Raw genomic sequence first — 15964 nt, 5'->3', positions numbered from 1 at the left:
ATCTCTATTGATTCAGCACCTCCACTGGGACCCATCAGTTTTCTGCATTTTAATATATATTAGGCAAGGAAGAGCCCTGCGTTGCCCAGATCAGCTGGGCTGAAGGCCCATCTGGAGCAAGACCCCGGCAAAGAGGTGGCCTGGGGAGACAGGGCTTCCCTCAGTGCTTGGCACCTAGACCCTGCCTGGGACACTGAGATCTGTGAAGTGAAACCCCTGGGCAGACCCATTCCCTGAGAGGAATATCCTCAGCTGCTTGATACCAGGCAGCAGTGGAGAGTGCACGGGCAGCGCTGGCACAGGCATGCAGCAAGCGCTCTGCTCCCCATGCTCTCCTGGCCGTGCCTCTCTGGCCTGTCCCCTGCAGAGTGGATGAGACCTTCCTGTGGGCTGGGCAGCAGCCCGGTACAGCCCCAGTACAGCCCAGTTACAAACCACTACAGCCGTGTGCTGGTGGGAGCGGGGATGGTGGCCTGGCAGAGGGGCAGGGGGGACCAACGGGTGACAGTGTGAGAGCCCAAGGTAGATCTGCCCAAGCCACTTGTCCTCCTCCCCAAAGAACAGGCTTGGCTGCAAGCAGGAGGAAGAGGCTCTAGCAGAGACGTAAGGATGCTGAGTTCAGCTGCTGGGATGCCAGGAGACCCCCAGAGCTTGGTACCCTCGAAATGGCTGGGTGAGACATGAGCACTTGGGAGCAGGGACAGACCTCCCTTAGCATGGGGACTGGAGGCTGTCACATGAATCACTGCCACCTTTGGTTAAATGTGGTCTCGAGTTTGCAGCCCCCTCCCCAGGCTGGGCTAAGCAGCAAGCAACGTGGCCATAGGCTGTGCAGGCAGGGTGGCAGAGGAAGGAGGGGGGACAGAAGGATCCACAGAGTCACACAGCAGGAACGCTTTAATGACCCATCCAGCTCTTGTAAAATCCTACTGGCACAACATTGTCCTGTCCCGCACCAGCATCTGGAGATCCAGCCCAAACACCCTCCTGCAGCTGGACAGAGCCCACCAGGACTGCAGGCAGGGAGGGGGAGCAGTGTGGCATTGCTCCAGTAAGCCCCTGCAAGCTCCTGGAGGGACCATGCCTGCGGGGTTGCATCGGCAGTGGCTCACAGGTGAGTGGCAGCGATGGTCTTTTTGGAGGGGGCTGCACTGAGGGAGCTGGCTGGTGATGCGGCCGAGGCGTCCTGGTGGGCAGAGCCAGTTTTTCTGTCTTGTAGTGTTTCTCTTTGCTTTAGTAGTTCCATGGCTGCTTTCTCCACTTCATCCATCTCCAGCTGGCTGCTGGCTGCCATCTCATCCCTGGTCACTGCTACGAAGGATGGGTTGTGGGCCAGACTCGCAAGGCCCCCGGAGATCAGAGCCTACAGCAGAGGATGGGATCACAGCCCAATGTGTGCTCAGTCTGTACAAGTGTCCCTGGCTGCAGGCAGCCCATCCTCACCTCCTTTTCCCTGCTGCCATCTGCTCTGGCACACAGCTGCTGCCCACCCTCATAGCTAAGCTTTGCCCTCCAACCTCCCAACTTGGCATGAGTCTGGCATGCCTGCCAGCCCCTTTCACTCCCTGGTAGCCTTGTCTTTCCCTCTACCAGGTTGTGCCTTACCTCCTGAATGAGAAAGGTGATGGCCGGGGTGGAGGATGTCCTTGGGGCACTGCTTTCACCCTGCTGGTACCCTGAGCTGGATGCCGTTCCTGTCACAGTGTCATCCTCTCCGGGTAGCTGGGCGAGAGGAGCAGAGCTGCAGCCTGGGTTTGGGCAATGCCCATGGAAGATCTCTCCCATGTTGAGGTGGGAGCTTCAGGTGCTGTCCCCAGCCTGGATACACACCCCCATCCTGCCAGAGTTCCTGGGCCCAGGGCACCACCCGCAATGGGACCGGCAGGGCCATGTGGGCAGAGAGAACTGGGAACCAGCCCTTATCTCCTGCCCTGGTACTTGCCAGGTGATGAGGCACTGTGGCCAGCCAAAGGCAGCCAGGGGAGAGTGGGAGCAAACCTGACCCACCCCTTTTTTCTGCCCTGGCTCCAGAGGCAGCTGGGGAGCCAGAGAGATGCTGCTTTGAGCTGTCCCAGCCTGGATGAGCACCTTGTGCTGCAGCAGCAGGGAGGGGGCCTGGCTCCTTCCCTGAGCTGATCAGAAAGGAAAGCTCCAGCAAAGCTGGATTCATGGCAGGGAGCCTTAGAGACTGCCTCCTCCCCAGTTTGGCTGTGACAGCCTTTCCCAGGAGGGGAGGAAGGTTCACCCATGTCCCCCGCATTGCTGCCTCTGGACATACATTATCCCCTTTACCTCCTTGGGGGGAAAGTGCAGCCCTGATGATGGGTGACCCCCAGAGGTGGCCTCTTGCCTCCTGCTCGGCCTCTGTTGCAGCATCTCCATGGGTAAGGGGTGGTTGTACCCTGGGAGAGGCAAAGGCAGGGACATCAGATGGACACAAGAGCAAAGACATCACTGCCACCTATAGCTGGGAACAGCTTAACTAGACTGGGGAACCAAAGCGTTTAGGAGTTCAGGAACAACAAAAGTCCCAGTGCCTGCCCACTGCCCTGTGCTGGCTCCTCACTCAAGGTTGGGAAGGAGAAGTCCCTGTTTGTGGAAATGAACAGTCTCATGGCCCTGATGCCTGGGGGTAGCCAGTCCGAGGAACTGGTTCCATGCTCCATCACCCCAGAGAGTAGGAAGGTGGGAGGAGGGTCTCCTGGAGCTCCCCAGGCCAGTCCCGCTGTGCTTGGGGCTCTCAGCTAATCCCCAAGTTGTTGGGGCCTGTATCTCCTCCTCCTGCCTGCCAACATAAGCCCCCTCCCCCTATGCTGGCCCCTGGGCTAGTCCAGATTCCCCAGAAGAAGAGCGATGCTGAGACTCACCCCGTCCTGGGTGCCTGGGTGCTGCTGGTACCGTCTTCCTCAGCACCTCATCCTCGTATTCCATCCTGGCAAGGGCAGGAAAGTTGTCAGCCTGAGTAGGGACCACATGCCGAGACCAGCTCCAACCAGGGGTGCAGCCCTCCCCACTTTCTCCACCCTGGGGATTGCAGCTAGTGGGGGGGGCAGGGGACAGACCAGGAGGGGCAGCTGCGATGGATCAACAGGGTGGAGACCGCAAGAAGTAGGATTAAGTACATCCTCTCACATTGGTAACCCTTGTCCCTTGTACCTGTGCTCAGGCAGGTGCTGGTGGCCCCTGTCTGGGCCTTGGCACTCAGAGAGTGGAGGGCAAGGGGGAAGGGTTGTTCCTCTGATCCCTGGAGCCCTGCTGTCCACCTCAGTCCTCATGGCACTGAGATGAAGCAGTGATGGGAGGAAAAGAAGGACAGGTAGGGCATTGCACATGCCGTTATGCGGAGCCACACACCAGCCCTGGAGCTACCCTGCATGTCCTGGGAACATTTCTGGGAGTGCCAGGCTGGTGTCTGGGGATCAGTGAGTGGTGTCTGCCCTCCCTGACCCTTTGCCTGGGCCCTGCATCACACCTCAAGGGCTGAATTTCTGCCCAAAGCTTCTGTGTCCATGAAGCCACTTCCACAGCCAGCATTCAGTTCCTCCCAGTCTGCAGGGACCTTGCTGCTGCAACTCAGCCACTTCTCCAGACCTTACCTGTCCATGAAGAGCCCCTGGGCAAGACCAACATGCAGCCAGCTGCCAGCACAGACTTGCCAGGAGCCACCAGGCATGGCCCAGGTCTGAGATCTGCCCCTCCTCGCTTGCCCATGTGAAGCTCACCAGCCCTTACCCCTCTAGCCAGTCGTTGCTGTTGGCATTGTTGATGTTGCTGTTGCCTTCTTGGGGGAGGTCATCAAGGAAGACGGGGGAATCAAGGTCCTCAGTGCCCACCTCTGTGAACTGCAGGGGCCTCTGGCTAGCCACGTGGGGCTGCAGAGGGCTGCTGGGCTCCAGGAAGCTGTCGACCTGGCCAAACAAGCCACCTGTCCTCTGCAACCAACAAGGAGGGCATCAGGGGAGGTCTGGAGCTCTGGGCTGCTCTGGGGTCATTCCCATGGGAGGAGACATGTGGGGATGCCCATAGGAACTGCAGTCTCTCTGCTCAGCTCTCTGCTCAGGCCTTGCAGACTGCACAGTTTCAAAAGCCTCGCTGCCCAGGTGGGGAAACTGAGGCATGGAGGGGTGATGGTCATGCATCAGCACTGGGATGAGAGCCAGCTCTATGCATGACAAATCCTGCCACCTCTGTGGGACAGCCTGAGCTGGTGGCACCTCTGGACATAGCAGGAGGTGCAAACCTGCCACACCACAGCTGCCCAGGCTGTCTCAAAGACTCCCAGGGAGTGGGAAGTGAATGTGTTACTGCTCTGGTGATGATGACACCTGAGCTGTTCTGCCTTAGCCTGGCAGAAGGTGTGAGTGGGGCCCTCCAAACCTGTGGGTAAACATTCAGCACACCCCTGCCAGGCATATGAGCAGGGTCCTTTTACAGAGGTGAAACTGAGGCAGAGAGCATGTTGCCCAGGACAACTCAAGCAGGATCTCCTGATACTCAGGGAGAGGAAAGAAGTTCTTGCTGATCCATCCTTGTGGTCCACACTGTCTTTCATGGTCAGGCTCACCTCTGTGGACTGTCTTCCAGCTGCTGGTAGCCATGCTGACCCACCACCAACACATCAAAATGGGGGCTGGGTGGGACCACCACCCCCTGGGGTGTCCCGAGGGCTGCACTCACCCTGTATATCCCTTCCTCCATGGAAGCTTCCACCATTGCTCTTTCTAGCTCCTCCTCAGCGGTCAGGTCCCCAGAAATGGCCCGATGGATTTCAGGAGCAGCTTCTTCTTCAATGCTCCTCAGACCAGCCTAGTGAGGACAAGAAGGCACAGTTGGATGTGGCCTGGCCCCCACCACTCCTCTCACTTTGGGCTTTGAGAGGGAAATATGATGAAGCATGCTCACCTGGTAAGCCACGCTGCCCTGCCAGGTCTTCTACCAGTGGCAGGCCATGGGTCACCCTGCAACTGCTTCACTCTGCTTAGTGAAACAGTTTCTGGGCTAATGCTGTCCCACAAAGGGGTATACTAAGGGCAGCCTGACAAAAGCTTGGGCTGGTGATGCCCAAGGGGTAGCTGTGCCTTTGTCCCTGATCTGGATATATCTGATCTAGGGCCTGGCTCTTTTCCTTGCCTTGAACCTTTGGGACCTGGTCTCTTAACTCTAGAAGAGATTTCCTCCCTATAAGGTCAGGACAGGCTGGAGACATCCCAGCTGCTGTGGCCAGGCACATAAATTCTCTCCCATCCCACAATGACAGCATCCTTCAGGGCTTCTCTGACTGCAGTAGTCCTCCTCAAGATCAGCCACATCATCCCCTCTGCACCTGATGTTGCACTAGGCAATGAGAGATGATGCAGAGAGCACCAGGCACACAGAACGATCTGCAACACTGCTAAGGTGAGGAAAGGGAGAAAACCCTAGAAATGGAGAAGAGTAGGTGGATAAAGGCCTGGATGAGCAGCGTTCCGCCCAGACATCGGTCTGCGGTGGGGGTTTCCAAGTCCTGAAGCTGCTTGGTGAGGCGTCAGACCCTGCTGAGTCCTCTTTGTGGCCAAAGTCAGTGGGGCAGAGTCAAAAATCTCCTTGCTTCCAGAGTCACTTGCACCCTGGAGACTAAGGTTACCCTTAGTGGCGGAGTGCTCATGGCCAGTTCAGCACTGGTTCACTTGGGGCCACCTCATTTCCAGAGCCTGATGTACAGAAGTCCCTATGTGTCATTGCAGCTCTGCCTCTCTAAGTCACCCTGGACTTTCCTGAGCTGGGGGAAGCCTCTTCCCTCATCTGCAGAGCTCCCCACCACACCCTGCCAGCCCCCAGAAAGGATTACCCCTCCAGCACCACCCACATGCTACCAACCTGTATCTCCACAGGGTTCTTCTTGGGCCGGTACCCATAATACTCCTCCTGGCGCTTCATGAACTTCCTGAAATGCTCTTGGATGAGGAAAGTAGCATAGAATTTGCCCACTGTCACCTCATCCTCTGGAGGGGAGGAAACCAAATTGACAGTGTGACCTATCACAAAGCCCCAAGTTGTTGGAGCAGCTGAGATCCCGACCAGGTGTCGCTCTGCCTCTCTGGGCAGCACCACCAGGTGACATACCTCCAATAGGTGGGATGACCTGGTCCAAAAGCTTCATACTTGTTCGCTTCCAGATTTTTTTTATAATGGCTCTGAGCTCCTCATTAGCCTGCTCAAAGTTACCTGCAAGAAAAGTGAGCAGGACAGAGCGGTTCGTTCTCAAAGGAATGTGAACATGCGTGAAGACAAAGCATGTGAAAACCTGGCCAGACTTCTCCAGGGTGTGACAGCTCCTCTCCAGCCTCCCCACCCAACAAAAATGAGCTTTGAAAGAATGAGACTTTGATTTTAGCAAAAAGACTTTAACTATAGTGTGAGTCAGATCTAGCAAACGGGTGGAGTGTTAGTGCCACCGTCTCTGTTCTGGTGATCAACAACAGATTTCGGCCTCCCCGTTTGGTGCTTTCACAGCCTTTACCATTCCTGCTCACCTCCAATCCCAGTCCCCGTGTGTGCTCCTCCCAGGGCTGCCTACACTGTGCCCGAGGCCACGTTCCCCACCCCAGCTGGAGGGAAGGCACCCATGCCCCGCTGCTGAACGACGCCAGCCCCAGGGGCCGAGCGCTGCCCAGCCTCACCTCCTGCCAGAGCTGGCTGCCCCAGCCCCAACCCCGCCACAAAACTGCTTGTGTGATCCTGCCTAACCCACAGGCACAGAAACAAGCTGGGGTGGCCTCTTCCCAAAGCAGGGCTTTGCAAAGCATGCTGCTGGCAAGGAAGGGGATGAAAGCAACTCCTCCCCAGCACAGCTAAACTCAAAGAGGATCCATCCCCTTCCATTCCAGTCTGACGTTATAAATACAAAGGGAAACACAAAATTGGAACAGGTGGTGCTATGCCAGGAGTGAGGGGAGATGAGACTACACTCGACAGTGTGAGAAGGGAGACCAGTGGCTGTGCATTGCAGCAGGGATGGGAATTCAGTCAGAACCGCTCCTGAACTGTTGAGGGTGAAGTCACACAACTGGGGTCGCATTGGTTTACTCTTCAGGGCTGCAACACATGGGCCTGCAATTAATAACACCCTCCAGGCTTGACCTGAGCAGCCCCAAGCATGTGTCCATGGTCTCTGGTCCAATCATGAAGCCAACGGTTGCACCAGAGGGTCTAGCCCCATAGGCAAGTGCCCCGAGGTCCCTGGACAGAGTGGGGGGACGGTGTGTAACCGCAAGACAAGGAGAGAGTTCCCCCATCAGGCCGTAGAGGCAGACAGGAGCATCACTTACCTTCTGTCTTGATCTTGAGGGCTGTCCTCACCAGCGCAAAGAGGGTTGCATTGAAGGTGACGGTGCCATCGCTGTTCAGGGGCATGTTCATGCACACTAGACGCTGCACAGCAAACCAACAACTGTGACCCTCAGCGGCAGATCAGGCTGGAAGCTCCCCACAAACACACAGCCTGTCCTGTCCTGGGGAGAGGCTCTGTTCCGGGCACTGAGCTGCTGGCCAAAGAGCCCTCCCAGTTCCGTCCAGGCCCACAGGGCTCAGCACTACTGCACGTGGGCCAAGGGCAGCAACATCACTCAGCCTAATCAGCCAGCTGAACCAGATCAAGGTGTGGGGAGACTCAGGCCAGGTCTGTGCAAATAACCCAACCCTATGGGGCACCAGTGCCATGGGAGAAAATAACAGAATCACTGAATTATTTAGGTTGGAAAAGACCTTCAGGATCATCGACTCCAACCATAAACCTAACACTGCCAAGTCCACCACTAAACCATATCCCTAAGTGCCACATCTATACACCCTTTAAATATCTCCAGGGATGGTGACTCAAGCACTTCCCTGGGCAGCCTGTTCCAATGCTTGATAACCCTTTCAGTGAAGAAATATTTCCTAATATCCAATCTAAAATTCCTCCGGTGCAACTTGAGGTTATCTCCTCTCATCCTATCACTTGCTACTTGGGAAAAGACACCAACACCCACCTTGCTTTAACCTCCTTTCAGGTAGTTGTAGAGAGTGATAATGTCTCCCCTGAACCTCCTTTTCTTCAGGCTAAAGAACCAGCCAGCAAGAGACACAGCATTACTCTCAGGGAGATGGGAGTCATTCTGTGCTGTGCTCCACACTCCAAAAAGTGCCCCAGGCTGCCGTGAGGGATCTGGGAATCAAACTTCCTAATGAGTTTGCCCACGACCCATGAGGGTTTACACCAGTCCCTGAGCCCCTGCCCATGTGGTTTACACGTGAGCCTCACGCAGGCCCTGGATTTGTGCAGAATGAGCCAAGCCAGGAAAAGTGCACTCGTGCCTACAGAGCTAGTGTTTCCAGCTCCCTCAGTACTATCAGCCCTGGGAAACAAACTCCTACAGCCCACTTGATGTGGCCAGGTACTCAGGCCCAGAACTGCCTTCCTGCATCAGATGCAGATGGGGGTCACCCTACTGTAGCTTAGGAGTCCCTCTGCACCAAGGGCTCTAGGTTGGGCAGAGACCAGCCCACTGGTGCCATCCCGGGTGTGGGGGGTGAGCACAGGCAAGTCCTTATCTTCAGGAGCCTGGAACACGTCAGCTCCACGCAGGTTAACAGCATGTCTCCTTGCTCTCAGAATACTCCCCTCCATTAAACATAAGATGCTGGGAAGCTGGCTGGATTGTCACCCTCAGCCTCCCTGGGGAGGATGCACAGCCAGCTTGGGGAAGGTGCCCCTTTTCCCACACCCTCTGCCACCCCTTTGGCTCTTACCTTACAAGCTACACGGTGAGGGCAGAACTTCCCAAAGCCCAGGGGAGGCTGGATACGTCTCAGCAGAGTCACTACATCCAAGTGTTTGATTCTGCCCCTGCAGATGCAACAAACTGCATCAATAGTGTGGTGGCAGACACAGGGGACAGTGGTTTGGGTAGGGGCAAGTCCCTACACTTCCCCGTGCTCCTCTTGGGGAAAGCAGCTGTTCCCTGTGGCACCAGATAGCAGATAAAAGTGCACAGTGGCATGGGAGGAGCTGGCAGCATCACCAGGGCTGGATGAAGAGGGGACTGGAAGTCTCGTGTCCCCAGACATCCCGATGGCTTGTATCAGCCCTGGAATATGCTGGCAAGTCCACATCCACCTATGTGATGCTGGGATCTAACTCTCAGACAGTGGCACAGCTCACAATGCCATGTGTCTCAGGGCAGCCCACCCCAGGCTCCTCATGGTCCATCCCCCCCGTACCACTCACTCCCTGTCACTCACTTGGCCTCAGGATCGTACTCAGCCCAGATCCGCTTGAACTCGTCCAGGTGATGGGGCCCAAGGATGGACCAGTCGCGTGTGAGGTAGTCAAAGTTATCCATGATGACGGCCACAAAGAGGTTAATAATCTGAGGGCAGAAAAGCCGGTGTGAAGGACCTAAGTCAGGGCAGGGCCAAACACTCAGCAGGTCTCTGGGCAGGGGGACAGTGACAGCCCTCCCAGCTGGCAGCACGGAGCAGGGCAGCACTGCACACAGGCGCCAGGCAGGGCCGTGGGAAAACGCAGGAGGACGTGTTCAGGAGGAGAAGGGGCTTGGGTTCCCCTGGGGCCAGGGGATGCTGTGGGCCACCCCGTGCAGGGATGGGCCTCCCACCCAAGGGGATCATGTGAAGGACTGCAGCACACACAGGGCATCTCTTCCCTCTCCACCCTTGCGAGAGCCAACAGAGACAGATCTGGACAGCAGCGCACAGGGGCTATGGGAAGGGACTAACAGGGGATCCTGGGCCCCACAGGAGTGCGGCGCCAGGTTTACAGCATGGCTAGGTAGTTGGACTGGGGGGATGATGCCCCTGGGAGGAGGGTGCTGTGGGCTCAGCCCCATGAGATGCAAGGCTAAGAACACCAGGCACTGCCCAGGGCCAGGACGGGGATGTGAAAGGGAGCCCTGTGGGAGCTGGCATACCAGGAAGGCACAGAGCATGTAGAAGCTGATGAAATAGAAGTAGGCGAAACCCGTGCCGCAGGTGTACTCCTCGCCCTCGGCAAAATCTGACTCGGGGTCGCACAGCTTGCCATAGCTGCAGTCCAGCAGGATCTCCTGCCAGGCCTCACCGGTCGCACACCTGGGGAGAAGGGATGTCTGCTGGTCCTGCCTGTCCTGGACAGGAGCTGGGCACGCAGGGAGGGCTGTGGTCATCCCAGCGCACAGCGGAATGGGGAGCCACGGGGAAAGGAGTGGCCGTGCTGCTGTGGGGAGGCTGCTATTGAAAGCTCCTAAGTGAAGTGTTTGGAGTCAGGGACAGCCTTGGGCTGAGCCCAGGCTGGGAAGGAAACATTCAGAATAGAAACCCCAAAGTGCCCCTCTCTCCTACAGCTCAGTCACACCAGGCAAACCAACAGCCACTCCTGAAATGCTCCCACTGCTGCAAGAGATTTTCTTCTAGGGCGAAAAAGAAATCAACTACAGAAATGCTGGTCTCCCTCACTCAAAGCTGGTGGGCTCCCATGCCAACTCTGAGCCCAGCTCCTTTCTGGAGCTGCTTGCTCACCAAGACAAGACTGACCTGAAGAGCAGCAGCACAGCTTGTGGAAAGGTTTGGAAGTTGTTATTTCGGTTGATCTGGGTCCCATCCACCACGGCAATCTTTCCAAACATCTGTAAAACACATTGTCAGGTCCCCAGCACCCTCTTTCAGGTACTGACCAACCTCTAGAGCACCCCTATCCCTGAGCAGCATCCCTTTCCTCTTGTTTATTTGGCTTTGGGTGTCCCCAAAAGAGACTGAGACCGGTGTGTGGGTGCTCTGGGGCTCATGAGTTCCTTGGACATTCCTGCCTATGTTGAAAATGCCCCTGTCTATGCTGTACTTCATCTGCGCCAAGGAGACAAGGTCTTATGAACCAGGCATAAGCACTGGTGACTGTGTGTCTAGATTGTGCCACTGACTCTGAAAATGCTATTTGCTGTGTGCCCTAGCTGCAGCCAGGGGATGGCAGGAGGCTGCTGGAGCTGTAAACGTCCTTGGACACCAGGGTAGAATGGTCCCATCATGTGCAAAGTCCCAGGGTGTGCCTGGCAGAGGACCGAGTCCCTCTCCATCCCATCTCCACAGATGCTATCAGGCTCAGGGCATCTGTTCAAAATCACATCCCACCCCTGTGCCTCTCACCTGCATCCCGATCACAGCATAGATGAAAAAAAGCATCACAATCAGCAGGGCTACGTAGGGCAAAGCCTGTAACAAAATGACCATGGCTTGTGTGAGACACCAGCCCAGCATCCAGACAACCCAGGGACAGGAGGTTGGGTATGGACCTACTGCATGAGGCCAGCATCCAGGCCTCCATGTGGGAAGGGGGCAGCTTACTTTCTGCCTGTTCCTCTATCCACCCTCCCACTAGCCCCACTCTCCAGTTCTCATGCATGGGAGCCTTATGCCAACCCCCAGGGGAGCACTGGGTCTCTGCAGCTGGGACTAAGGCTGAACACAACCCAGGGATGCCCAGGACTGAGGGAGCTGCCCAGGCCCAGCAGCTGTTTGCTGAGATGATGCAGCATGCTCTCCAGCTACCCATTTGGTGCAGAGCACAGTCTTGCTGGGACCAGACCTGACAGGGCCTGCCTTCTTGCTCAGCCCAGCTCTGACACATGATGGTGTCAGCCAGGGAGACCCCCCCCCACATCTTCCCACCCATACAGGCAATGTTCTCCTGCACAGCACAAGCCCCTGGCCCAGTCTGAGGCCAGCAGCCTGCCAGCACTGGAGCTTTCTTCCTCTGCCTGGTGAGGACAGACTGCTCACCCAGCTAGCCTGAAGATCAGGGCTTGCTGCTAGCCCAGGGCATGGGGCTTGTCTGGGAGGGGAGCACTGTTCTTCACACACCTGGAAGGACTTGATGAAGGTCCACAGGAGGGTCCTGACACCCTCCCCCCGACTCAGCAGCTTCACCAGCCGCATCACCCGGAACAGGCGGAAGAAAGTGATGGAGACACGGGAGTTGTCATCAGAGTCCTGCAGGCAGAGCACAACACTTGGAGGGCAGCAGCTGCTGATGCCTCCAGCCAGACAAGGCAGGGGCCAGGTCCTGGCGGGGAAATGTAACGAGATTTTCTCCCTCAGGCACCAGTCATGGTCCCCACAGCCCTTGCCTGCACAGAGGACCAGCCTGCAAAGGGGATGTGCTGGCACTTTCCCTCCAGACTTCCCAATGAGTTCATCTCCCCAGCCCCACTGTCTCACATCTCTGCCCCCCAAGGCTGCTCAGGATGCCTGGCTATGCATCTGAGAGCAATCCCGTTAGCTAAAGGGAGGGGACACTGCAGGGAAAGGCATGCTGTAACACAGGCTGGGGGAGCTGTTCACCACATGCCAGACAGGGCCACCCAATGACAGGATCAGGTCCCTCCAGGCTCTTGCCCAGCACATACCATATAGGACACTTCCACCTCAGGGCCTATTTGTAAGGTGAGCTGTTGGCCAGGCACCAGGCACCAGAAGGGTTAACACTGGCTGTTTAAGCACAGAAAGGTTGGTCTGAGGATGTCCCAGCCGGGCTTTCATGGACCAAAGAAGGGACTGAAGGCAGGGTGGTTCTGGGGCAGTGCTGCCCAGTGTCAGCCCTACCTGCAGTGATGCTGACTCTCTTGGTGTGGCTGCAGATGGCCCCTTGGAGAGGCGAACAGCCATGTCCCAGGGCTGGCGACTCCTGGGTTCAGGACAAAATGGGTGGGCAGGAGGGGAGCCAGCAGGCACAGACAGGTTTTGTCTGGGAGCACCTGGGACACTGGCAGTTGGAGAGGCTGGGGGCTCAGTCACCTGCTCCCTTGGTTGCTCCAGCATGGCACAGCCTCAGCCCCAGCCTCTGCCACCAGGAACCATGAGCAGACTCTCCTGGCCTCCACCAGGCACTGTCCATCCAAACTCCATCACTGCTTAGGATGCCTTTCCCACTGCCCCTTCTGCCTTCCAGAGCTTGGCTGCTGCCACTGGATCTCACTCAACTCCCACCACCCAGCCCACCCACTCCCAGCTATTTCAGGGCAACAAAACCCAGCTGTAAACAGCTCTCCCAGCAGCTCCATCTTCCCCAGTCTTGCATTTTTGAGTTCCCAGGGCTGCACTGGAAAATACCATCCCCTCTCCCCACCACTCTTTCTTTTGCCTTTCACTCTCCTACTGGCCAGCAAGCATGGTGCTCAGGAGCATGCCATCATCTCCAGTGCATCATGCCCCCACCACTGAGACCTGGGCAGTGTCCAGTGAAGGCCAGCTTGCCCTCCGCAGTCCCCAGTGCCAGGGCATTGGGACCCCTGGGAAGAGGCTCCCATGCGTAGGACCCTGCAGCTGGACCCTCACCATTTTCAGAGCTCCTATGGGCGCTCCTATGTGCCAACTCAGGGCACCCCCACCCCACTGCACCTGCTATGGTGGTCTCAGCCACCAGTGCAAGGCTTGGCACATTCAGCCCAAAAGCACATCAAGGCAGTAGCCACGGGACACAGCCAGCTCCCTGGGGGAAGGCACGGTGCAAGAGTCGCCCTTCTAACCATTTTTCTGGCTAACAGTGTCAGAGGCTGCATTCACGCAGGCAAATCCCTTCAGGCCTAATGCAGACAGGGTGATGGTCAGAGGAATCAAGGACAACTGTCTTGCCCTCAGTAGCCAGGGATACCTTTGTTAAATGCTCAGTTCAGGTCAGATATTGCAGTGCTGGGGGGTGGGATGGTTAGAGGGCAGGGCAGGGGTAGCAGATGGACCCAGGAGGGCTGGGGAACAGCCCGGCACATCTCAGGGTGGGAAGGGGTGTCTGTGTGGGGGGTGTCTCACACCAAGTCCCTCTCAGCAAGGGGAGAGCTACACCCCAGAGAGAGCAGCTGGGTCTGGTGTGTCTTAATGACATGCAGGACACACGCGAACGCCAGCCACAGGCATGCTGGCATAGCCATGGGCAGCAAAGGGGAGAGGGGTGCACTGCAAGCACATGCAGCTGATATTTACAATGCTATCACAGCCTCCGCCAAGGCAGTACAATCCACCACTGGATGCAAGAACAGTCTGTCAAGAGAACAAGAGAGTCAGGAGGAGAAATAAGGCAGGAATGAGAGGGAGGGAGGCATGGGTGGTTGCAGATGATGCCACAGACACAGAAGAAAAAGTAAGATGGAAATTGGGGACAAGAGGAGGAGCATAGGGGAAGGACAGGCAGAGACCCATCGTCACTTGGGCTCATGGGCAAGGTGATGTGACTTTTGAGGGACGCACTGATCATGAGGGACCTACTCACTTCTGTGCCCTACTGCATCTCATCTGCTGTGACATATATGTCTGGGGCAGGGGTGTATGGGCCAGGAAATCTGGGCCAAACCTCAGGAGTGTGTAATTTTGCTGCCTCCCATGGACACCCCCAGGGTCAGGCCCAGGGCTGCGGCAGGTGGGATCTGCAGGCAAGCTGACCAGCTCAAGCTAACCCGTGGCTCCTCTGCAGCAAGCCAGGCTGCTCTCAGCAGGGCTGCTTGGACACCAGGATGAAACTGGTGCAGGTTTGCTGGGACCGAGCACCGAGACTGGTAGTCCCATGTGTCAGTAGGATGCAAACCACCGCCCTCCACTGTTGCCCACTAACCCAGAGGCAGGAACTGCTGGTCTGCATGCACATCAGCACACGCAGAGCACACGCACTCACATGGAGAAGAGTGCTCACTTATATACACACAGACACGCATGCACACAAACCCCTGAGACTTATCAAAGCTAGCTGGAGACACACTCCTCTCTGCAGAGGGCCTAGGATACTCTGGGGCAGGGGGACTCTTTCCCAATGCAGCCACCAACAGCTGACCCTTGGTGGGGTGGCCCAGCCCCAGCACTCCCTGCACAACCAGGCTCAGTCCTGGAGATCCAACCAGCAATTGCAGGAGGCTTTGGGTAGCCTGGGAGGGTCAGCCCTTGTGGAAAGACTGAGCTTCCAGGGCGGGCAGTGGCTGGAGTTACACAGCAGCATGGACACAGCCAGCCCCCCACACTTCAGAGCTTGGGGTAGCACTGCCAGCAAGGCCCCCATCCCTACTTCCCTCTTGCCCCAGACCCCTCAACAGCCCCTGGGATCTGAGGGAACTCAATGATTGAACAGTCATGAAGATCTGGCTGTTGTGGCTAGCAGAGGGATCCTGACAGCACAGTTCTCCCCACCACCTCACCCTGACAGCCATTCACAGAGACATGAGGGAAAAGAGGCAGAATGGAGAGAGGGAGGAGAAGAGGACAGACTTTGCAAACCAGTCGCCTGCCTGGGTGCCACCAGGACTGGCTTGGCTGCTGTGAGGTGTCACCCGCCACCCCCGCACTGCGGTTGTCCTGGGTTGAGTGAATGGTAGAGTTTTTTTTGGTGGCAGGGGAAGGGGCTATCAGGGTGGCCCCCTGTGAGAAGCTTATCGAAGCTCCCCCAGCTCCAAGTCAGCTCCACTTCTGTTTGGAAACTGAGCCCATCAGCTGCGCCTCTGCGATAACGTATTTAAGAAGGGACGTGGTGAGGAGCAGTCGGACTTGTGAGGAGGAGTTGCTGCAGCTGCATGAACACCAAGGTCAGTGGAGGAACGGAGGAAGAAAGGAGGGGGGAGGTGTGCCGGAGCAGAGACCCCCCTGTATCCTGTGGGGAGACGGCAGGGCGGCCCCCCCGCTGCCACCCATGGAGATCTGCGGTGGAGCAGACACTGATTTATGGCCTGTGTTTTTTGCCTGGATGATTGAGGTGCTGTGCCCGAAGAAGGCTGGGGTCTCGTGGGAAAAGGCAGCCCCACTGCTGTAATTCAGCACTGGGAGGATTGCAGCATGTGGGGGTGTCCCACACCGGAGCAGCTCAGGAAGGGCTGCAGCCGTGGGAGGGAATCCAGTCAGAGGAAGTTAGTGACCCATGACGGAGCAGTGTGGGGAACGCTGCGGCCCGTGGGAGGAATTCATGTTGGAGAAAGTTTGTGGAGGA

General features: G+C 57.0%; 1 protein-coding gene across 5 annotated transcripts in view; it reads right to left on the bottom strand.

The window, feature by feature from the left end:
- Positions 1-879: 879 nt before the first annotated feature.
- Positions 880-15964, bottom strand: part of CACNA1S (calcium voltage-gated channel subunit alpha1 S) — a 51949-nt gene continuing 36864 nt past the window's right edge. For all 5 annotated transcript variants that reach the window (XM_033001978.2, XM_033001981.2, XM_033001980.2 and 2 more), the window contains 15 exons: positions 11869-11997; positions 11155-11220; positions 10549-10640; positions 9948-10107; positions 9262-9389; positions 8770-8866; positions 7308-7410; positions 6103-6204; positions 5857-5981; positions 4678-4806; positions 3733-3932; positions 2868-2932; positions 2293-2402; positions 1606-1722; positions 880-1363 (listed from right to left, as the gene is read on the bottom strand). In XM_033001978.2, the coding sequence (XP_032857869.2) occupies positions 1109-1363; positions 1606-1722; positions 2293-2402; positions 2868-2932; positions 3733-3932; positions 4678-4806; positions 5857-5981; positions 6103-6204; positions 7308-7410; positions 8770-8866; positions 9262-9389; positions 9948-10107; positions 10549-10640; positions 11155-11220; positions 11869-11997 (1878 nt within the window). In that variant the 3' untranslated portion in view covers positions 880-1108. The remainder of the gene's footprint in view (positions 1364-1605; positions 1723-2292; positions 2403-2867; positions 2933-3732; positions 3933-4677; positions 4807-5856; positions 5982-6102; positions 6205-7307; positions 7411-8769; positions 8867-9261; positions 9390-9947; positions 10108-10548; positions 10641-11154; positions 11221-11868; positions 11998-15964) is intronic.

Source organism: Tyto alba, unplaced genomic scaffold, assembly GCF_018691265.1.
Source record: "Tyto alba isolate M040663 unplaced genomic scaffold, T.alba_DEE_v4.0 Super-Scaffold_30, whole genome shotgun sequence".
Classification (NCBI taxonomy): domain Eukaryota; kingdom Metazoa; phylum Chordata; class Aves; order Strigiformes; family Tytonidae; genus Tyto; species Tyto alba.
This window is presented reverse-complemented; position numbering and strand designations above follow the sequence as displayed.